At 38.3% G+C, this 24853-nt stretch overlaps 2 protein-coding genes across 2 annotated transcripts in view; one reads left to right on the top strand and one right to left on the bottom strand.

Annotated features, from left to right (window-relative positions):
* LOC149080371 (nucleolar protein 4) overlaps positions 1–24853 on the bottom strand; it is a 632135-nt gene that overhangs the window by 231322 nt on the left and 375960 nt on the right. The gene's annotated exons all lie outside the window — the stretch shown is intronic.
* On the top strand, positions 15504–21585 carry LOC149080374 (uncharacterized). Its single transcript, XM_089239500.1, has 3 exons — positions 15504–18320; positions 20550–20674; positions 21378–21585. The coding sequence occupies exons 1-3, from the start codon at positions 16133–16135 to the stop codon at positions 21387–21389; spliced, it is 2325 nt and encodes a 774-aa protein (XP_089095626.1). The 5' UTR covers positions 15504–16132; the 3' UTR covers positions 21390–21585.

Genomic DNA, 24853 nt, shown 5'->3' with positions numbered 1-24853 from the left:
TGAAAAAAAATATATATATCTCTTCGTAGAAACTACTAACATCACGATCAACGAGTTTAGTCTATTAGTCCTCTATTCAAAAAAGTCATCATCACCGCCAAAAAGAAAACCTCCAAGGGGTAACTGACACTTTATTTACTAATGGGCTAACGAGAGAGATTATCGTCAACCACAACCAACAGCGCCCTCAGGCAAGAATACGCCACACACACAAAGATGGTTAAAGTGAATACTGGAGTTCGGTAACAAAACGACAACGCAACAAAGGTTGCTGAGAGAGAGCTCTTGTGTGGGTCGGTATAAGGAAAAAAATCAGTGGCCAACACACTATGGTAAGGCTAACATACACGCGAGTATAAAACACAGTCGAAGGAAGAGAGAGGAATTTTCCAGCCACATTTGTATAATAAGAAAAAAAACCACACACGTAGCAAAACGCGCCATTTTTGGTCATCGTATTCACGACATTTTTTATTGTCGTGCTATAGTCGTAACCGAGGGTTTTATTTAACAGTTCGTAAGAAATGTGGGCGAAGAAAAGCGCCGAAAGCAGCAACGTCCATAAGAAAAATAATAATATAAAAACCACTAGGAGAAGAAAAGGGTAGAGTGAGAAAAGTTTTCCCGCCATATCGCTATCAGTATATAACTGAAAGTCCATAACAAAAAAATATACATATATAAAAGCCCAAGGGGAGAAAAAAAGGGGGGCGAAACAACCCCCACAATCGAGGGAAAGGCCCCGACCAACAATAGGGTGGGAAGGAAAGGGGGGAAGCACCTGCAGCGCCCCCTAGCGGTGAACAAAACCCCCCGACCAACAACAGGGAGGGAAGGAAAGGGGGGTCACTTCCGGTGATAAAGCCCCTGACCAACAACAGGGTGGGAAGAGGGGGGGGGGACGTGGACGTCATTTCCAGCGGTAAAGCGCTCCCTAAACTACTCCAGTGCCAGTCAAAAACACCGTATTGTGCCACCTGCTCCGGTAGGCACAATACATACACATGGACGGAGGATCGCGTCAGGTGCATCAACTGTTTAATGAGCAATGACGACCACTGCACAAAATACCCGACAGGACACAGAGCATCTTCCCCGGAATGTCATTGCTACAGGGCTTCAACCGAACGGCTGAGGAAGAAAATAAACTACAAATAATTCTCTTAATATTTTAAATAAAAAATTCCCTCAGTACAACTAGCTAATACAACACTAAATCCTAAATCTCAAAATAAGCTCAAATAGAATGCCAGATGTCATATCCCACCTCTTTCCTACACAATTACTTAAGAAATCTAGCATTAAACTAATCCAACTTAATTGCAACCACACGAAAGCGGCCACTTCCAATAATCTCAAATAAATACCAAATCGACATATTCCACATCCAAGAGCCCTACATCTACAATAAAAGAATACCCAATATCCCAAAATTTCGTCGGTCTGGCTCGCAAAACAAAATAAAGCTGCAATGTAATCTGTCCTAACCAAAACATAAAACCAATTTTAATAGAGACCCTTAATCACACCGTCGCCGTTAAACTTTCTTTCGACAACAAACCTCTTACTCTGATTTCAGTCTATGCACTTCCCGATGGGGACCTGAAAGAAACAATTGCTGAAATTGCAATTATCCTCGATGCAATCAAACCGGAACAAGCACTGATCGGGTCTGATCTAAACGGGCAAAATCCGCTATGGAACTATCCGAGGCTTAACGGTAGAGGCAAAGAGATAGAGCAATTCATTGGCAGACATGATCTTTTTCTCCATCACTCAAACTCAGACCCACCGTCATATGTTCGTGGCGACAAAAAAGGCTGGCCCAACCTAACTCTCTCAACAAACACAGAAATAGTGCAATGTCTAAATAGAAATATAACAACAGACTTCTCAGCCAGCCTTCATAAATACATTCTGATAGAACTTAACATCTCTGCTAACGCTATCTCCCTCACAAGATTCAAAAGTAAATTTGGTCTCTCTAAACTTAACAAGCATCTCAGGGACATCCCCGAATTAATAACTTTAATTAATAATTGCTACACCTCGGAGGATCTCAACAAGATGCACAAGGAACCAAAAGAGATTTTGCTAACATAATTCTGGAAAAACTCTTTCCCACACCACCTAACACGTCGTGCGCACAGAGCACGAACACTACGACGTCGTCGAACTACAATGACCCTCCATTCAGTCCGGCCGAAGTGGATAGGATTATAAAACTGATCCCCACAAACAAAGCCCCCGGTCCTGATAGTATTGACGGCCCAATAATCAAGCATGTACACACAAACAATACCCAACTCTTTTCCTCACGCTGTTCAACAAATGCCTCGAACTAAAAACATTCCCCAAGGGTATTTATGTTGCGGCAAATATTACTCTTTCAAAAACCAGATGTAATCGACTAGTATCGTCCAATTACCCTTTTGCCCGTAGGAGGTAAATGTCTTGAAAAACTTTTGACTCAAAGACTCAACTTTCACCTGGAATCTCCAAACTATAACTCTAACCTGCAATTCGGCTTTAGGTCAGGTAATTCTATAGACGATGCCCTCAACCTAATACTCACTAAAATTAACGAATTCAAGAGAAAAGAACTGGACCTCGCCTTTATAAGTATCGATATTAAAGGAGCTTTTAACAACCTGACCTATTCCTCAATAAACCAAGAACTGTCCAAAGCTCCCCTCCCTAGCAATATTAAATCAATGTTTTCGGACCTCTTAGCAAATAGACATGTCTTAATCACAACAGGAAGGCCTGGCGGTTAGAAAACAGGATATTGGCTGTCCACAGGGTTCGTGTAGTGGGCCGCCAGCTTTGTGGAATCTTGTGGCCAATCAAGCCCTAAAAATCCCCCTCCCGGAAGATGCCCATATCCAAGCCTTTTCTGATGACTTTGCCTTTGTGATAGGGTCAGTTAATGTATCACAGCTAGCGACAAAGGCAACTAAAATTCTTAACGATTTTTCGAATTGGCTTAATGAACATAACCTCAAAATCTCAACAGAAAAAACACAATTTCTCTGTTTCACAAAAAATAAATATCCCCCTAGGATCAAAATTAATGGTAAAAATATTAAATGTGTAAACAATCTCAAATATCTAGGCGTATTCATCCAAAAAGACCTCGGCTGGGAATCACACATCAGTGAACGCAAACTAAAAGCGACTCTGGCTTCCATTTTAAACTAACTAAAATAGCAGGAAAATCCTGGGGCATCTCACAAAGCATTAGGAACACCATCTACAAGACGGTAGTCGAGAGATTCTTAGCCCATGGAGCTATAATCGGAGCCTATGACGCAACAGCCACGCTCGGACTCCAGGTGATCACAAGCAACTGCCCACTACACCTAAAGCTCCAAATGGAAGCAGTCTACACAAACGCAATTAGGTTTACAAACGCAGTTCGATTGACGGCCACGATATAAAACTAGCAAACACCCACATATACACAGATGGCTCCAAAACCGATGAAGGCGTCGGGGGCAGCCTATTGTGTATACACAAACAATACAGAAAAGCAATCTGAATTACACTAAACACCTAAATTCATGGTGAGTTCTGCTCTAACTTGAACTCTCATGCGTTACTATTTAATAACTTCATGTTGAGTTCTCTGCCATATCCTTCTGAGACCTTCTCTGCTCCTTTTCTAAAAAGGGCACCGCAGACAGGAGCAGCCTCAAATTTTCTAATATGGCGTTTACCGGTTGCGGTTTTCCATGATCTCCCACATACAGAGATTCAATATAATGTGGTAACAGATACCATAACTTTCGTCCCCGGAGCAGCAACCAAACTCTGGAATTTCCACAGAATAATGTTTCTCTTCATTTTCACATGACCCACAACTCCTGGTAATCCACTTGGTGTTAGAGCAATGGGTAAAATTTGCCTAGGCTTTTCCCTTATGGGACGCCAAATGATGATGATGATGATACAGATAAGGAAACGTGGCAAGCAGCGCTAGATAAAAACAATTGTAACTTCCAAGCAGAATTGTTAGCGATAGAAGCAGCTGCACAATACGCAACGGGAGCAGAAGAACGAGTTTTAATAATAACTGATGGCCGCTCCTCCCTTCAAGCACTTCTAGATCCAACAAATAGAAACACAATAGTGCGGCGGCGTCTATTAAATAACCCAAAAATTTTCCTAGGTTGGACCAAGGCCCATGTAGGTAATCTTGGAAACGAGAGAGCAGACTGTCTAGCCAAAGCTGCAATCAACTGTGGCAATAAACTTGACAACCCTTTCCCACTAACGCTCCTGAAGCGACAACTTAAACAAGCAACCCTCCAGAAATGACAGCAAATTTGGGACCAAGGAACAACAGCTAGGAAAGTGCACAAAATTGTCCTTCGAGTCACGTACAACACACTAAACTGGAATAGGGAGGTGACTATCTACATAACAGGACACGGCCCATTCCCTATATATCTACACGAAGGGAAACGCCGCCGAACAGGCAAATGTGCCTGCGGTATGGTGGGTACTCCTGTTCACTATGCAACAGAGTGCAAATTTACAAAACATCTACACATGTACAAATATTCCGAAAACAATAGAAAACAATGGTTCACTCAAATAATCAAAAACACAGCATCAAGGATTACAAGCCTTGTCAGATATATACACGCCAACGAAAAACAAAATATCTGTCCACCAGATTTATAAAATAATGTTTTAAATGTTACAAAAATAAGTGGGAGAAAAAACAGAAATGGATAAAAACAACAACAAAAATCAATATATCCACATGACTGCCACTACTAATACATAACCATTACATGTACAAGATATAGCATGTACTAACGGGATCCGAACAAGAATTTTTATGACATTCCCGTTACAATGATGTAAATGTGATAACCACAAGTGTCCTTCATGCCGCTATTTTAGCTAGGGTGCTAGGCGGGACGACACGAATGGTTTCATAATAACCACATGTAGTTTATATTTTATATATATTCATTTTTTTCCTAAATATAAATATAACCAGCCAGAGCGAGTCAACCAAAACACCAAGACCGAAGCTGATCCTTAGCTAAGGCTTTCTCCAGACAATCCCCCATTTAAACCAAGCCCACATTGCTCACCAAAATAGGGTTAGGGCGAGACGACTCGACCTGGCAGTTATGTATATGTGTATTTCTCTTTTCTCTATTCAAATTCTTCATGCATTTCATGTCCACAACACACGTGCGTACTCATATTGTCGTATTCATGTTGCTCACCGAATAAGGTGCTAAGCGAGATGGCAAGGGTGATCCCTAATTGTACATATTCCCCCACACAATACTTCTATTTTGTATATTTTCATTAAATCCAGTGATCGAGTGAACTCAACCCAATAAAACTGATGCTGGCTTCTAGTCCACGAGTTATCAAACCCATCTGCTCACCAATAAGGTGTTAAGCGAGACGACTCGCTCCGATATATATAAACTGAAGAGCCAAAAAAACTGGTAATGGCATGCGTATGCAAATAAAGAGATATGGAACCAATCAAGCGGCGCTGCGGTCAGCAACGCCTATATAACACAACAAGTGTCTGGTATAGTTGTTAGATCGGTTACTGCAGCTACAATGGCAGGTTATCGAGATTTAAGTGAGTTTGAACGTGGTGTTATAGTCGGCGCACGAGAGATGGGACATAGCATCTCCGAGATAGCGATTATATTTGGATTTTCACGTACGACCATTTCACGAGTGTACCGTGAATATCGGAAATCCGGTAAAAAATTAAATCTACGACATCACTGCGGCCGGAAAAAGATCATGCAAGAACGGGACTGACGAGGATCATTAAACGTGACAGACGTGCAACCCTTCCGCAAATTGCTGCAGATTTCAATGCTGGGCCATCAACAAGTGTCAGCGTGCTAACCATTCAACGAAACATCATCGGTATGGGCTTTCGGAGCCGAAGGCCCACTCGTGTACCCTTGATGAATGCACGACACAAAGCTTTACGCCTCGCCTGGGCCCGACAACACCGACATTGGACTGTCGAGGACTGGAAACACGTTGCCTGGTCTGACGAGTCTCGGTTCCAATTGCTTCGAGCTGATGGACGTGTACGGGTATGGAGACAGACAACCTCATGAATCCATGGACCCTACATGTCAACAGGGGACTGTTCAAGCTGGTGGAGGCTCTGTCATGGTATGGGGCGTGTGCAGTTGGCGTGACATGGGACCCCTGATACGTCTAGATACGACTCTGACAGGTGACAGGTGCGTAAGCATCCTGTCTGATCACCTGCACACATTCATTTCCATTGTGCATTCCGACGGACTTGGACAATTTCAGCAGGACAATGCGACACCCCACACGTCCAGAATTGCTACAAAGTGGCTCCAGGAACACTCTTCTGACTTTAGGCACTTCCGCTGGCCACCAAAATCCCCAGACATGAACATTATTGAACATATCTGGGATGCCTTGCAACGTGCTGTTCAGAAGAGATCTCCACCCCCTCTTACTCCTACGGATTTATGGACAGCCCTGCAGGATTCATGGTGTCAATTACCTCCAGCACTACTTCAGACATTAGTCGAGTCCATGCCACGTCGTGTTGCGGTACTTCTGCGTGCTCGCGGGGGCCCTACACGATATTAGGCAGGTGAACCAGTTTTTTTGGCTCTTCAGTGTATATATATATATATATTTTATTTCACAATAATATTCTCATTTCTTTTTCTTTTTGTATACTGTGTATATAATATGGCAAGTGTAAGATAACAGATGAGAAGGCTGGGGGGGGGGGGCGCTCAATTGCCTTTAAAACATACCTCCATCCTAATATGTGTACATTCATCTTAACTAAACCCCGTAACTTCACCAACTCCCAATCCCTTTCTCGTCTGTAATAACCGCAAAATTTGTTAATCGTGATAGTACCCAATTGTCCGGGGAAAATATGTTGTAAAAATTTTGTATGTTTTTTTGTTTTTTTTTGACACAAAATAAAGTGTTCCAGACTCTGCCACGAAGCTCGGCTGGAAGAGATCTCGGCAACAGGATAAGTCCAGTGGCAAAGTCCTCGCGTTCATTCATTCAGTTCGTAAATGGAAAGTATTCTGGTTTATGATAGCTGAAGTTATTTATTCTTGTATTTCTGCGTGATTTTCTTTTAGGCATGAATCGCTGGCTTCAAACAGTGAACAAACCTGCAGCTTCCTCCATTCGCTAGATGAGCCAACGCCAAGAAAAAATGATAGTCAAGCAATGCATTTCATTGTTTGTTTGTCAGAAGAGATTTCTGCAAAAACAAAATTCTGAATCTGCGGTGCCATGTCATTCCCCCTTCGCAAAACGCGGCAGAAGTGATGTATTGGGGGAAAGACCATCCAACAAAAAACGGAAATATGAAGAAAGTTACTTGAATATGGGATTCACAGAAATAAGTGACGGTCGACCCCTCTGTGTGATTTGTGGAAATGTGTTGACCAACAGTTCCATATTTCCAACCAAACTACGACGTCATTTCAAGGGAAACCATCCAGAGTTGAAAAATAAACCGATTGCTTTTTTCAAGAGAAAGTGCAACGAAATGTTGGCTTCACAAAAAAAAATAACAATACTTGGTAAAACCAACAATGAGAAAGCATTGGAAGCTTCCTACCTCATAAGTTGCCGTGTTGCTCAAGCTGGTGAAGCTTGTACAATAGCTGGAAATCTGATTAAACCATGTACAATAGATATTCTAAATTGTTTGCTTGATGAAAAAACTGCCAAGTTAGTCTCCAACATTTCCTTATCGAACCGTAGCTAGACGAATCATCGATATGACTGATGACGTTAAAGATACACTCATCAGCCGCATCAGGTGCACCGAATTTGCGCTACAAATGGATGAGTCTACTGACGTCGCCGGGTTGGCAGTTTTAATGGTGTTTGCTAGATATGTTCATTTATAAAGCTTTCAGGAAGACCTCCTTTTCTGCAAACCATTGCCAACCAACACATCAGGGAGTGAGATATTTGATCTTTCGGACGAATTTTTATCATCGAATGAAATACTATGGCAACACTGTATAGGTGTATGTACTGATGGTGCAAAGGCAATGATGGGCCACAATGCTGGAGCAATTGCCAGAATTAAAAATAAGGCAAAAAAATGTAGCAGTAGTCATTGCGTCCTTCATAGACACGTACTAGCGTCGAGAAAAATGCCTTCCGAACTTATGGCTGTGTTGAACGATTCTATAGAAATGGTAAACTATATCAAATCAAGGCCTCTTAAAAGCAGGCTCTTCAAACAAATTTGCGAAGACATGGGAAGTCACCATGTGTCCCTCTTGCACATCGAAGTAAGGTGGTTATCTCGAGGGAAAGCGCGCTTACGCATTTGATGGAACTTCGCTCAGAGGTAGTCGCATTTTTGATGGATCAGAATGTTTTATTGACGACGGGTTTGAACGATGGAGATTGGGTTTGCAAACTTGCATATTTGGCCGATATTTTCAACAAAATTAATGAAATAAATTTATCATTACAAGGAAAAAAACCCCCACCGTTTTTGATGCAAGTGCCAAAGTGTCTTCTGATACGAAGGCCGGTTGTATCAATTAAAATTAGACAAAATTACGATTAAAATAAAGTACTTAACTCCAGATTCATTTTCCTTACATTTATTCCGCACCTATCTCACTGTTCAACAGATAATAAATTACATGTTCATTTAATTACGCGAGGTGGCAAGTAGTGAAGAGGAAGAAGTCAATAATTAACTTACCGCCGCCAGGCAGGGGTGTCTACGCACGTCGAAGTTTCTTGTCACTCTGTCTCTGTGTTACGGCTTCTTTCAGAAGGTCTCATTCTATCTCGCCAAACACCTTATTGTGCGCCAACCGACACCCTCTTGTGCGCCAAAACAGCGTAGTGTTCCCACATAACAACTTGCAGTTACGGTTAAATTGAGCAGGGAAATTATGGGTAGCCAGGGGCACTTGTTTCTCAAATCTCGAGACCAACTTCTGGGAAAACTCCGAAAAACTGGAAATTTGGTCATTTTGTGGGACGGAAAAAAAATATGCCTCGGCCGTTGCCGTCAATTTCAATTTAGCGATGGAAATTTTGTCATCTCCGGACCACCCGCTGAGTCGCGCGACTTCGTTTATTTTATTCAGAAAATTTCTCACGCTGCCTGAACCTTCTCCCGAGAACGGTGGAATTAAATCCACAAAAGAAGCATTGAAATTTGCTGTGGGGACTCGTCTGATTGTGCGTGTAACCACGGGTGCTCGGCGTTGAATGCGTCTATTCATTTTTTTCAAGATGCAATTATAAATACTTTTAAATACACAATGAAATTTTACAACATGAAATATTTTACACACAAGCCACCAATTATTAATTAATTATTTCCGATTAATTCAAGACTTCATTACGAATTTTCACGTCACGTGGTTTCACAAGAGAAAAAAAAACGTGGTCACATTAAAATTATATTTTACCGAACAACAAAAAAATACTGATGGAATCGTGAATATTGCAATTATTTCGTTAAAATAAAATCATGGATTGAGAGACATTGCACAATAAGAAGTGGATGGATACGGATTAAACGAGGATTGGTCACGGTACCAGTGATACGAAGCCGGTTGTATCAATTAAAATTAGACAAAATTACGATTAAAATAAAGTACTTAACTCCAGATTCATTTTCCTTACATTTATTCCGCACCTATCTCACTGTTCAACAGATAATAAATTACATGTTCATTTAATTACGCGAGGTGGCAAGTAGTGAAGAGGAAGAAGTCAGTAATTAACTTACCGCCGCCAGGCAGGGGTGTCTACGCACGTCGAAGTTTCTTGTCACTCTGTCTCTGTGTTACGGCTTCTTTCAGAAGGTCTCATTCTATCTCGCCAAACACCTTATTGTGCGCCAACCGACACCCTCTTGTGCGCCAAAACAGCGTAGTGTTCCCACATAACAACTTGCAGTTACGGTTAAATTGAGCAGGGAAATTATCACAATTTATTTCCCTATATCACTTCTTTCAAGAGGACATGGATTGCTTTCCTCTAACAAAGAGCTTCCTGAAAGAAAATAGTCTCAAAATTCAAGAAGCGGTGCAAAAACCTATCCAGGCACATCTCGAAGCTTTGAAAGACTCTTTTGAACATTATTTTCCTACAGCTCAAGAGAAGGTGCTCGATGACCTTGGGTATTGAATGTATTCAGCGTGAACAAAAGACCACCCAGCCTAAACTCAGAAGAATACGAGGTCTTGATAGATTTACCATCACATAGCGAACTAAAAATTGCATTCCAAAACCTACCCGAATTTTGGCTTAAATTACAAGATGAATTTAAAATCTTGTCTGAGAAAGCAAAATTAGTACTGCTGCCTATACTGCCACGTATCTCTGTGAAGCAGGATCCTCCGGGTACGCAGGAACCAAAACGAAATGCAGAAGCCGCCTAAATGCAAAAAACCGGACATTCGTCTGCAATTATCATCATTTGAACCTGAAATAAGAAAACTATGCAAACGAATGCGACCACAGGTGTCTCATTAATCATTTATCAAACGTGCTATCATACTTGATCAAACGTAGATACATTTTTCATTGATAATTTATTTCGTGTTATGTCCTAATTTAAGCCTACTTTTGCATTACACTGTACTCTAGTTACGATATAGGTCTGCGCCTTCTTCCCCAGACGATAAAAAATTAAAAATATTTTAAAATATTCGGTGAAAAAATTAAAATTACGATTAAAAAAAACCTTTATTTGCTGTCTAATCTATTGATTTAAAATGCTTCTGGACGTTAGTAACTAAACATTTCTCTGAAAGAAAGTTCATGGGCCCCCTTCAAAGGTCGAGTCTGTGTACACCTCTGATTTCAAGGATGGTATTGTTGTTCTCGTTAATAAATAATAACCATTTACAATATAAATAGTTTCATTTATTAAAATTTGGAAGAGATACTATGTATGGTATGGGTAAATTTTGATAATAACCCATATATCTCTCAGTTGTGTGTGTAAGTAGAATTATAAATTGAGATATTGTGGTAGATTTCAAATTTTTGTGGTAAGTTTTCAATTACAATTTCATTGCAAGGGCATTTCATAATTGTTTAGAGGCTTTTTTTTACCTTGCATTTATCTATTAACGCCCCCCCCCCCAGTTAGACTATTTAATTGTAAAACATAAGGTAGACCCTAGGGGCTCCGCCATAAAAATCGAGACTGAAAAGGGCTCCGCGAGTCGAAAAAGGTTGAGAACCGCTGCCTTAAACCTTACAACACACTAAGCAGCTAAGAAAGTATCTAGCTGCGGCACTGTGAGTCGCAGGGCCACAATTACATGCTTGTTCAGCCGGGGTTAGCACGCATTTTCGCACAGCCTGCTTCTTCCTAGGTGCGGTGCTGGTGCCGTATGCACAGGGGGTTAAGCGGGCCGGGGTAGCAAGTTCGTAGTGGTAGCAAATTTCAGTAATTTGTGGTAAAAAACGTGAAATTACAACGCAAAAAAGGAAGCAATTTGAAAGCCAGAAGGCAGCAAACCCGTAAATCTGTGTCTCAAACAAATTTATAAAGAAGCATTTACATGCTTTCGTAATCAAGTATGGGCAGCCTCCAAGAGACCGGAGAAATCACCTCGTTAATTTCGAGAAATTTCGCTATAAACGAATTAAAGGTTTCTCCCATCGTTCCTATGTAAACGTTTCTGGGGGATTGGAAAAGTTGTCGTTAAAACGAAAGATTTTCTCTATAACGGTGTTCGTTAAAACGGGATTCGTCTGTATTCTTTATTTCAGAAATCTCTCTCCCATATTCATTTATATTTGATAAGCAGGCCTTAAACTTAGGGAAGCAACACCCTCTCGTGATTTCGTGCGGGTGACTTCGGAACCTATTCGGAATTCCGAGCTTCGTGCGACGATATAACGCGCATGCGCCGCATTTCGTGACGTCACGACACAACGTTGTTTATTTCGTTATAACCCTTATAACGTCTGCTTGGGCTCGCTTTCCTAAATTTTTCCATCCATTTCTTTTCTTTCTTTGGTTCTTATTTTTACATTTTTTTATATTTTTAGGTTAGTATTTATATTTTTAGATATTTTTTCTACTTTAAGTGTAATATTCTTAGATTAACTATATTTTACTGTAATTATATTTTCTATATTGTGTTTTCCTGTATTTATTTTTCTGCTTTTACTGTAATTATATTTTCCTGTAATTATTTTTCTGATATTAAGTGTATTTTCCTGTATTTATTTTTCTGCTTTTACTGTAATTATATTTTCCTGTATTTATTTTTCTGCTTTTACTGTAATTATATTTTCCTGTAATTATTTTTCTGATATTAAGTGTATTTTCCTGTAATTATTTTTCTGATATTAAGTGTATTTTGCTGTATTTATTTCTCTGCTTTTACTGTAATTATATTTTCTATATCATTTTTATTATATTAAGTATAGGCCTGAAGGACATTTGCTATAGGCCTGAAGGACATTTGCTATAGGCCTGAAGGACATTTGCTCCTCACTTGGGGTCACGTTCTTGGAGCTTCCCGCATTTACCGATAGGTGGCTTCGTTCGGATGGGATCCATCTAAATAAGAGAGGGGTCTGGGAGGTTTACGATAGTCTTAGGTCAGGTTTTTTACTCCCAGACCACGTAGTCGGGAATGCGGGTTAGTTAATGATAATCACAACAGTACTGACGGGGAATTACCCACCTCTGACTTGGATGGCTTCTCGATTGACAACAAACCACCGGGCAAATTAAAATGTGTGTTAATAAATGCCAGGAGCTTGGGTAACAAGAAAGATTTTTTAGAAACTATGATAGTTGTGGAGGACTTGGATCTTATAGCCATTACAGAATCTTGGGCAAACGATGGGGATGAATCTTTCTTACACATCTCCGGATACGATACTTTTTTGAGAAATAGATCTGATAGGAAAGGGGGTGGAGTGTTGATATACGTGAAATCATGTTTGAAGGCTAGAGAGTGTAACGTGCAGAGAAGTGATATTGAAACCATATGGGTTGAACTTGAGAACAAAAGACGTCATAAGCTTATTGTTGGGGTTTGTTACAATCCACCGAATAGGGATCAAAACTATTTCGCCAAAATGCATGATGAAATTTCCTACATGTGTAAGCGAAAGAGGGTTCTCATACTAGGGGATTTCAATTACCCGAGTATTGATTGGGAGAACCTTTCATCTGGAAATCAGTATGAAAGAGACTTTCTTAAGTTGGTGCTCGAAAATTTTTTGTATCAGCATGTATCAGAAGCCACTAGGGGTACTGCTATTTTGGATTTAGTTCTTACTAGTTCTGAGGATCTAGTTGAACATGTTTCGGTGGGGGAAGAGTTTTCTTCCAGTGATCATCGTATCGTCAGATTTCACTGTAACTTTTCCTCGGGTAAGGTTGATAACAAAAGACTGGTTCCTTGTTTTCGGAGAACTAACTTTGATGTTTTGCGAAGAAGGTTAGCGGAAGTTTTCAAAGACCGGTTGGAATCAGTAGGGGTGGTAAGTCATTGGGAAGAATTTAGTACGAAGCTGTCCTCTGTTTTGCACGACGTCATACCCTTTGTTCGAAAAAAGCGTGTTTGTACATCACACCCTCTATGGTTCACGGATAGCGTGCGGAACCTTTATCTTGAAAAGAAAAGAGCATTCAGAGAGTATAAAAGTGGACGAGGTGACCTATCATTGTTTACTGATAAAAGAAGACTGTTGAAGAAAGCGATAAGGGATAGTAAAAAGCAAGTTGAATCTAGGTTGGCAGATAACATTGGCTCTGACCCAAAATCATTTTTTCGATACGTCAATAATGGATGTAAGGGGACAGTTGGCCCCCTCTCGATAGGAGGCTCAAAAGTAGAGAGCAATGTAGGCATGTGTAGTGCTTTCAATGACTTTTTCGCGTCGGTTTTTAATGGAGATAATGATATTCGATATACGGGTGTTGCATGGGGTAATAAAACGCTCAACGATATTCAAGTGGAAGACGTGGAGGTCCTAAATCTTCTAAGAAATGTATGTGCAAGCAAAGCACCAGGACCAGATGATATCTATCCCAGGGTTCTCAGGGAAGGTGCTAATGAATTGTTGGGGCCAGTCGCACAGATATACAGGAGTAGTGTTGCTGAGGGTATCGTCCCGAGAGATTGGAAACTGGCTAACGTTGTTCCTATATTTAAGAAGGGTAGTAGAGAAGTGGTGTCTAATTATCGTCCAGTGAGTTTGACGAGCTCCCTCTCGAAAATTTTGGAAATTATCATCAAAAGGCAGTTTGTGAAGTGGATAGACGAGAATAATGTATTGTCGGATAATCAGCATGGGTTCAGGAAGGGGAAGTCATGTGTAACTAACCTCCTTTGCTTCTATGATTACGTGACTAAGGCTTTGGGTAAGAGCAAAAATGTCGACGTGGTTTACCTTGATTTCCAGAAGGCATTCGATCGGGTCCAACATGGCAAACTCTTGAAGCGTTTACACGAGATTGGAATAGGGGGCAACTTGCTGAATTGGATAGAATCGTGGTTAAGAGATAGGTCGCAACGAGTTATGGTGAACGGGGAATTCTCTGGTTGGACAGACGTCACAAGTGGAGTTCCTCAGGGAAGTGTCCTTGGCCCCATACTTTTTTCACTTTTTATCGATAAACTCGATCAGGGTATCGATGGAATTACTAGCAAATTCGCAGATGATGTGAAGCTAATGGGGGTAATCGGGAATGAAAGCGATAGGGAGTTGCTCCAGACCAACTTAAACAAGGTTGCAGCATGGGCAAATGAATGGAGCATGACGTTTAGCGTGGATAAGTGCATGGTCGCTCATTTTGGTTCGAACAACCCACGGTTCTCTTACGAGTTGAATGGTGTCACTATCCCGGATGCAACTAGAGTCACCGATTTGGGAATTCTCATTGACGAGCGACTTAAGTTTTCTGAACATTGTTCAGCGGTTGTCAAAAAATCGAATAGAATGCTTGGTCTCATTTTCAAAAAGGTCTCTTCGCGTTCTCCTAAAGTCATTCTTCCGCTTTTTCGAGGCTTAGTTCGTCCTGGACTGGAGTATGCTGTAAGGTTTTGGAGACCATACCTACAGAGGGACATAGACTTGGTTGAAGGGGTGCAGAGAAGAGCTACGCGTGTCCTTATTGGCACACAGGGCTTGAGTTATGAAGAAAGACTTCATTTTTTGAATATGTTTACATTGGATGAACGCAGGTGTCGAGGAGATATGATCGAAGTGTTCAAAATTTTCAATGGGATGGATAGGATGGACCATGAACTTTTAGTACACCGCCAATCGACTGCTTTTACAAGGGGACACCAGTATCGATTGGTGAGGGACAATGCAAGGTTATGGTGTCGCAGGGAATTTTTCTCCAATAGGGTTGTTAATAAATGGAATAGCTTACCCCCGGAGGTAGTAAATTGTAACACAATTGACACGTTTAAAAAGAAATACGATAAACATGTTGGGGTAAATCGGGAAGCTATCCATTCTTAGAATAAGACAACCATAAGTATGCTTTATGGGCATTGTATAATATTTTATCACGTGTATATATTGTTTATAACTTGTGTTAATTGCATTTTTAATTGGGTTGCTGTATTTTTGAAACATATGACAACCATATTTTTATGGGCATCTTTTTATCAGCCACCTCGTTGGGCATTTTGCCTGTTGTGGTGTTGTATTTGTATTTGTATTTGTATTTGTAAGTGTATTTTCCTGTAATTATATTTTTATATTAAGTGCGTTTTCCAATAATTATATTTTGATATTGAGTGTATTTTCCTGCAATTATTTTTTTTGTATCAATATTTTATAATCAATAGTTGTAATTTTCTTATTCTCAAATATTCTAAGCTTTTTCTTGTTAAACTCTACTTATGTCTTCCTCACTCAAAAGGCCCTTTTCAGCCCCAGAGCCCTCTGTGAAGAAAACTTGTTCTGTCTGCCAAAAGAATTTTTCAACTGGTGTTAATTTGAGTAAACATATTAAATTGTCCCACCCATCAGCTGTTGGAGAAATTGAGAATGAAAACTTCACTCTTGTGATTTTTGCACATCGCAATTCAATGCACTCAAAAATCTGCGGTATCATTTGAAAATGAAACATTCTATAACATTACAAAGCTGTAAGAGTAAGAAGACACATAAGTGTCCAAAATGTGTACAGCAGTTTCATAAGGAAGACATGGATGCACATATACATGATGCACATGACATTAGACTTGACACCCAACAACTCCAGTTTGAAACTTTTCAGGACTTTGATAACTGGAAGACAAGTACAGAAAAGACTTCGAAATCAAGATATACAAAACTCTCATCAAAAAAACTGAATGATAACGAATATCACTATTATAGATGCTGTCGCTCTGGCGAATACTCACCACAGGGTAAAGGAGTACGCGAGTTAAAGGGAAAAGGCAGTTGTAAAATTGAAGCCTACTGTCCTGCTTCCATGAAAGTGAATGTGTTTAAAGGCAAGTGTGAAGTCACTTGCTGTTTAACCCATGTTGGACACGACGCTGATCTTGGACATCTTCGTCTATCCAAGGAAGAGAAATCTATTATCGCTGGCAAAATAGCATCTAAGATACCATTTGAGGCTATTCTAGATGGCATACGTGATGATGTGGGTCCTGATTTTGGAAGAATCCAGATATTAACAAAACAAGACTTGCGTAACATTGAAAACTTGACCTGCTCAACTTCTAATCATACGAATGACTTGATTAGTGTGGAGACTTTGGTACAGTCGGATGAAATGAAAAAAGCTGTTTTATTTTACAAGGCACGAGATACCACACATGCTATATTGGACGCAGAGGATTTCATGCTGATTATAATGAATGAGGGACAGCTGGAGATTTTTAAAAAATTTTCATCAGATTGTGTAACCATAGACAGCACTCATGGGTTAAATGAATATGGTTACCAATTGACAACTCTCATGGTCCTAGATGATTTTCGCCAAGGCTTTCCATGTGCTTTCATGGTATCAAACAGAACAGACCAAACAGCATTAAAAAATTTTTTTTCCCACATTAAAATGAAAGCTGGTACAGTAAAACCACAGGTTTTCATGACGGATATGGCTGACAATTTCTACAATGCTTGGATTGAAGAAATGGACACTCCTACTAGACGCCTCTTTTGCTGCTGGCATGTTGATAGAGCATGGAGAAAAAATTTATGTAAAATAAAAAATTTAGAAAAGCAGGCAGAAGCATACAAAGTTTTGAGAACTCTTCTTTATGAAACAGATGAAAAGAGTTTCATCCTTATGCTTCAGAAAGCAATTGAATGTTTTATGAATGATGTAGAAACAGACTCATTTGGAACATATTTTTCCAAATATTATGGGAACAATCCCCAATCATGGGCATTTTGTTACAGAATAAACGCAGGACTCAACACAAACATGCATGTGGAGAGCATGCACCGCACTATCAAGCATATTTACCTGAAGGGTAAGCACGTGAAAAGACTTGATAAAACAATAGTGGCGTTAATGAAATTTATAAGAGATAAATTATTTGATAGGCTGATTGCTTACCACAAAGGAAAACTATCAAGTAAGGTGAAGTTTCTAAGAAAGAGGCATAAATTAAGTGAGTCTCTTTCTTCGGAACTTCTGAAAACTGATAATGGGTACATAATCAATTCGACTGATGGGTCGGGGGTTTATTTAATCCAAGAAAATGCAGTCAATTGCAACTGCAAGATTCTGTGCCGCCAATGCAATATATGCATCCATCGATACAGCTGCACATGCATCGATTATTGCATCAAGTGGAATATGTGCAAGCATATTCATTTGGCTTGCACAAAATATCCGATTCCTGCAAGCACAGAAGTGTCAGAATTGACTATTGTGGAAGACTGTGAAGAAGAAGGTATTATGAGAAGCTTAGTTAGTGATAATACTAGCAGCTTATCAGAAAAAGAACAATCTTTTGAGAGTATGAAGAGCAAGATAAGAGAACATTTAGAAAATCAGTTGAGGGATCTAAAAAATCATAGTGAAGCACAGTTATTTTTTAAGCAATTGAAAAAGATACAACCCATGATTCATGCAACAAGATCCCAAAGTAGACCAACAGAATCATCCATTGGCAACTCAGGTAAAATACCAGCAAATAAGAACATTTCATTACAAAGAAGGTTCATATCGGTAAAGAAAGCATCCAGAAAACAAAGGTTCGCAAAGCCAACACCAGAAGAATCTCAGAAAATCGCACTTTCTCTTGTTCTGGATCACGAGAACAGCAAACCATTTGGACAACAAGGTAATTTTTGACTTAATTTCTTTCAAAATTAGTATCGCCCTAACCCATGTTTGCATATTATTTTGAGAGAGAGAATTTTTTTTATGCTAAATTTGATTTTGCTAAGACAAATTCCAGGCCACAAAGGAAACTAGAAAATCTGTATTGACACCTAAAGTTTTCAGTTTTATACATATATAATTGCTAAATTAGAGTCTGGGAATAATACAAGTGTTTCTTATTTCATTACAGCAGGGGACACAAGACCCGTGAAAGTCAAGAAATGTAGAAAAATGGAGCATATAGGATGACTCTGACCTATTCTGCCAAATGAAAGGTGATAGACAAGCCCAAGTGGATCATGGAACACCCCAACCTGGCCTATCTCAAAACGTTTTCGAGTTATGGTGGATAATCAATTATGGAAAAAATCTGTGTCGTCTAAAAAAACCTACATTTGTGAAGTATCTAAGATACCTACATGCAAACTAAGTACATATTTGAAAAGAACAGAAACAATCCTGTAAGATGACATAATTTCCATTGAAAAATCTAATGTATTGACAAGCACTGAAAGATTGGCAAAGTTCAAATTTCAGTTGTCGCCAAAATGTTTCATCACCAATTAAGCAAATATCCTTCTAGCTACAATCAGTCAACTTTACAAAAAAATTGTGCATTGTGCCAGCTTTCAAAACAGTCTACAATGAACCATATCTGCAATCTAGTTTAAGAGAAATTCAGTTTTTAGTTTGCAATACATCACTGAAATCTGCATTCGTCAAATTAATTTTAGTAGGTTTTGGCGACGATTTGATTTTTCACTTCACTCAAACTCTCAGTGCCTGAAGCTTGCCAATAAATGTAGGTATCCAGTAGACAGAGGTAGTGTCACTTTATAGGATTTTTTTCTGCAAAATCAAATTTTCACAAAAATCTGTAACTGCCAGTTCTAAATTTTCATTGGATATCTACTCAATACAAACGCTTCTTCCAGTAATGTATTGCGGACAAAAGACTGAATTTCTCCTGAAATAGAACACTGATATGGTTTATTGTAGGTTCTTTCAAAAACTGGTGCAATGAACAAGTTTTTGTTGAATTTGTCTGATTATGGCCAGAAGGGTATTTACGTAATTGGAAACAGAAAATTTTAACGACAATTCAATTTTGAACAATTCAATCTTTCAGGGCTTGTAGCTTGCCAATACATCCAGATATTTCAGTGAAAATGATGTGATCTTGCATGATTTTCCCCATTCTTTCCAAATATGTGCTTAGTTTTTGTGTAGGTCTTTTAGAAACTTCACAAATGCAAGTTATTTTAGACTTATCACATATTTTTTTCCATAACTGATTATCCACCATAACTCAAAAACGATTTGAGATAGGAAAGGGTTGAGGAAGAGGGTTTCATGATATACTTGGACTTGCTTATAACCCCCATTCATTTGGCCAAATACTCGAATTCATCCTGCATGAAAATTCACCCAATTTCTCAAAAATTGCTAATTCACCCAATTTCTTCAAATTTGTAAGGATCATATTTAAAGTTAGTGTAGTTTCATGTACATGCATCAAATTTGCAAAATATTTTTGTTTTTGCTTGCAATCAAAAGTTAAAAAATTATTATACACACCACTATATACTGCGCACGTGGTTTCATCTACCCAAATTTAATTTCTGTGTAAAAAAACATTGCTTAATGGCCTAAAATGTTTTTTAATGCAATTAACTAGTCTTTTTAAGATATGTAAGTATTTTTAAAAATTCAGAATTTGAATTTTATGAAATTTTACAAAATTTGAATAAAAACTTATATGAATGCCAACCATTCTAGTTCGTTTTATACGCCTAGGCAAGGTACAATTACTAGACAAATTTTATGGAAATGGGAAACATGGTTCATGAGATATCATGCTGCAATGACAAAAGGTGTTTTGAGAAAAACGTGTTTAGAGATTGTAAAGTATGAATTTTGATGAAATTTATTGTGTCCTCAAATCCAATACCATTCAGATTCATTAGAATAGCTTTAACGTTCAATAATATAATCAGTTTTTAACATTGTCATCATGTTTTCATGCTTTAATTTGCCATTTTAATGTTTTGAGATGCCTGCGTTTCAAATGTTCCACAAACAGCAAGTTGAAAAAAGCAACAGATTGGGAAACTAATGAGGCAAAAATTCACTTAAATTGATGTAAAAAAATTACCAAAACTTGTAACAGATTTATCAAACATTTCAGATCATCAGGAAGAAGTCATCGTTCCAGCTCTGGACCCTGAGGTCGCTCTGAAAGTTGGAGCCGTTACAAGTCAGTCAGTAGGCCCGCCAGCAGAAGCCATAGTGGAAGTTGAAAACATTCCAGAGGTAAGATAAGACAAGGGTATGGTATTCTTATGGCAATTGTTTGACCACTTATTTTTTTAACCTTGAATTTATCAATCACGTACAAGTGATCAGCACAAATTATTTTATTATTTTAAATTAACAAAAATTTGTCTTGATAAAAAAAAATTTAAAAATTACCTATATCTCAAACCGTATCTCATCAAGTTGGCTATAGTCACTTAAGCTATCAAAATGCTTGAATTATAAAAAGTATGGTGGAATAAGTTGAAATAAAATTCCAAGGCCCTCTCAGGGTTGCAGCCTTCTCATTTTAGGGGCTGAAGGGATCTATCTAGGTTTCACTCTCATCTTTTTTTCACATAAAAAAGACATGTGAAACTCTGCTGTATATGTATGAGCTGGAACCTTGGGGCTGAGGCTGTTTGAATCCCTCCCCTTATAAATTTGACTAAGGGATTAAATAATAATTTTACTTAATTCAAATGAATTCACAATAAGCGTATTGATGCAACTTGATTGATTCAACTGTCAAGGATTTTTTGCTCAGGCACAGGGATAGAGTACTTCTGATGCTTCAGCAAAGACTTGTTTAAAATTGTCTGATATTTAGGGCAGTCAAGGCCAACTTAGCTGATTTTGTATGCATATTATTTCCTCACAGAAACATGCATGTATGAATGTTAGTCCATAATATTGTGTTTTATTTTTCTTTTCATTTCAGAAACACTCTTAATTATTGCCAGAAGTTATATGGAATTTTGAATTACAGTCATTGGATTATAGCCAGAAATAACATCAAATATTGAACTTCACTATCAACTTGTTTTGTTGCCAATTTGAAATGTTTTTGTTGCATTATGTAATGTAGTTTGAAGACAAAATTCTCTTGAACCAAAAATTTTGGCCTTGAAAAATTGACTTTGATCAAATTATTTCCATTCAAATTTATATTAATGCAGACATGATGTTTTGCTTTGTATTTATCCAGTGAAACCTCTATAGTGAACAAGCATTTTTGCCACTTCATCCGGGAATATTAACTCGCCGTCTCAGAAACGTTCGCATACAGTTTTTTTTTATCAGCTTTTCTTTCAGTTAGTATTCTAGGGTTAAGGTGGCTACGCACAAACGACTAAACCATATACATTCCTCCATGAAATTTCTAACAAATCAGCACATGCCTGAATGTCTGGCCCTAATGTATTTATGTTGTTAAGTTATGCTTGTTTCGTGTCATGCTCCCATCTATTTTCCGTAGTTAGGATGGAAATGCTAGAATTTTTCATGTTTTTTCAGTACCGTGTACACACATAACTGCAACCATGCGGGTTGCATAAAATGTTTCGTACAAGCATGTTCACTATTTTATCTTCCCTCACTGCACAGTACAAGTATGCATATACAAGAACCAGTATACTTGGAATATGTCGAGCTCGGATAGTAATGCACTTGCTTTACCAGCCTGTGTGTTTGTGTATGAAAAAAAACAGCAAAAAAAAAACTCTAAGCAGAGCTTACTGAATAATGAAGACTACTGCTTAGCCATACATGTATCTCATACATATTCCTCTATGGAATTTCTAATGAATTGGTACATGCCAGAATGTACTTATACATGTTATGAACCTAATGTGAGTTTTGTTTCTGTTTTTTAATGCTTATGTTTAGTGGGTGCTACCATCTGCCATCTATTTTCCTGACTATAAGTAAAGTGTAATGATTGGATAATTGTAAGCTTCTTGCTCTCTGTGGCGAGACTTTTAAACAGGGGGACCGGCTCACATTCGCTCAAATCAAGAAGACTTGTAAAAGTGTGTACAAATCCTCAGTTTTGTTTGTTTCAAGTGTGAAATTTTATTACTTTCATGCATACACGCTTGTAGTTATGCATGTAGCTGCCTTTAAATGGAGGTGTTACTTGAACTGTTCCTTGTGTGAAAATTGTTTTAAATAATTAATTTGTTATGGAAATGGAGTCAAATATTAAGAGGGAACCTGGGCCTACGGGCGAGATTCTACTTCACACCTATGGAAAAGCATAGTCATAGCACATATGGCAAGGGAGGGGCACATTGGTGGATTAGAGATACTTTACTTTTTTGAGTCACTATCCTTGAAAAAATCATTTTTAATTTAGATAAACTGAGATTCGGCTGAATTGTGTGTTATTGGAAAAAACTCTCACAATAAAAATGAGCTGAATTTGACAAATTAATAAACAATGATCGATTGTTTAATTAATTGATTGTTTATTTAAATAATTTCGATAATTCTTTTATTTTTTATCTTGAAAAATAAATCCACAAATTTAACCGTCATGGCCCTAATTTCTTCATTGCATGGTCACTAATGATCTTATTCACCTTTCCTGTTGGAGGGGGGAGGGCGATCCAACCCTTGTGATTCACCCCACCAAGCAAATGCGGTCCATATAATTTATTTTACGTATGTTTTTATGTGGTTCTCTGATGAACCACAAAAAACCAGTTGAACCACTCAACCTTTCTGACTGGGCTTTACTTAAGGTATCCGACTACCTTTCTTGTCACTTTTCTTTAAAATGGTACCGGAGTGAACTTTAATAACATTTTTTGATAGAAAGTGTTTCGAAATAGTGAAAACTGTGGTAAATTTTGGTCTACCTATGACATTTTCTATGAAAACGTCGTTTTTATGTCAAATTTTAGGCAAAATTCATGTAATATTCGAAACATGATTGCAAAAAAAAAGATTTTGTTAATGAAATGCTTTGTGATTTTCTTAGTGCATTTAGCTAGTACTGTTGCAGGTTATGAACCAAAATTTAAAGGATTGCATGATATGCTCATTAGTTACACCAAAATATGTTTGTTTACGTGTGAATTTTTTGAAATTTCATCCTAAATTTTGTTTATTTTTCTATAAAATTTTAATTTTTTTTACTATTTTTCTATAAAACACTAGTTCAAAAATATATGTGATAGACCTTAGATTTTGGCCCATAACCTCAACAATATATAGTAAAATATCACATTAAAATTTCGTATAAGGTTGCAATGAATAAATTTTTACAAATCATGTCACAAACTCAAGTTAAATGTCGAAAATAGCATTCTTCATAAAACATGTTTAGTCTTTATTAGCGTACTGCTTGTATGTAAAAACGCAACACTAAAGTGAACGCAACTTTGATTCTAAGCATCATATAAACAAAACAAGGCCCATTTTGGAATCGCAACAAATAGGGCTTTTATCAAAACTAAAAAAAATGGAAATCTATATTTTCTTCCAAAATGACGTTGTCAACGTAGTCGGATACCTTACAGATGTATCTACCTGTATATAGCATACAGGTTTGAGTGGGCCATATAAGCTAGGAAGTTCTAAAACAATAAGGGTGCTCATTCTTTTGGATAATGCGGTCATTTTATTGGTTTCGAAACATGTTGTGGGCTACTTCAGTAATCTGAAAATATGCCTCGAGCCACTCAGGTAATCTGAAAGTGTGCCGCAGGCCACTTGCGTCACTCGGAAATGTGCCGCGGATCGGTCGAGTGATTTGAATATGTGCTTGGGGTCACAAATGATCCTGATATGTGCTACGGAACACACATGAGTGGTTTGGCTATTTGTCGCGGGCCATAGATTGAGCATGTATGTTCCAGAGCAGGGGTGCCAATAACTGACGCGAAGTGATTTTGTGTGGCCCCCAACAAGGTAAAAAGTACCGTGTATTAAATTGAATTTGTGATTATTGGAATATCGGTTCCTACAGCAGGTTTCCTGATCAACAAACTGCTCACAAACTACTTATTTCTGGTGACGAAAGCAATTTAATAATTAATCAATTTATAATGGTTCGACTTACATGTGGCGTAAACATACATCCCGTATTTTCCGGGACAGTTTTGTTTTTCCGGCTATCCTGAATTTTTGTAAAAATGTCGCGGTTTTTCAAGCCAACTTAGCTTTTATTCTTCAAATTAACGATTAAAATTTTATTTCCAACTCAGAAATTAGATTACGATAAGTAGGACTACTAAGAATATTTCACATAATTGTAATATATTTTAATTCACTGCAATTTGAAATGCCACTTTTGTTCCTTCGATTTGCAACTTTTGTGTGATTTTAGCATGAGTTAACAACTTTGTTTACTTTTGGCGATAATTGGTAATGAATAGGGTGATCATACGTCCCGTGTTTACCGGGACAGTC

This window comes from Pholcus phalangioides, unplaced genomic scaffold (genome assembly GCF_987345545.1).
Source record: "Pholcus phalangioides strain wild (caught in Gottingen) unplaced genomic scaffold, Ppha-v1.0 ptg000011l_1, whole genome shotgun sequence".
Taxonomy (NCBI): domain Eukaryota; kingdom Metazoa; phylum Arthropoda; class Arachnida; order Araneae; family Pholcidae; genus Pholcus; species Pholcus phalangioides.
Note: the sequence above shows the minus strand (reverse complement) of the source record. Positions and strands in the feature narration are given on the sequence as shown.

Bases quoted from the DNA above. Each gene is read 5' to 3' on its own strand.
- LOC149080374 (XM_089239500.1), top strand. From the start codon at position 16,133: ATGAAACATTCTATAACATTACAAAGCTGTAAGAGTAAGAAGACACAT. The intron at 18,321-20,549 runs GTAATTTTTGAC...CAAACATTTCAG, and splicing joins CAAACCATTTGGACAACAAG to ATCATCAGGAAGAAGTCATC.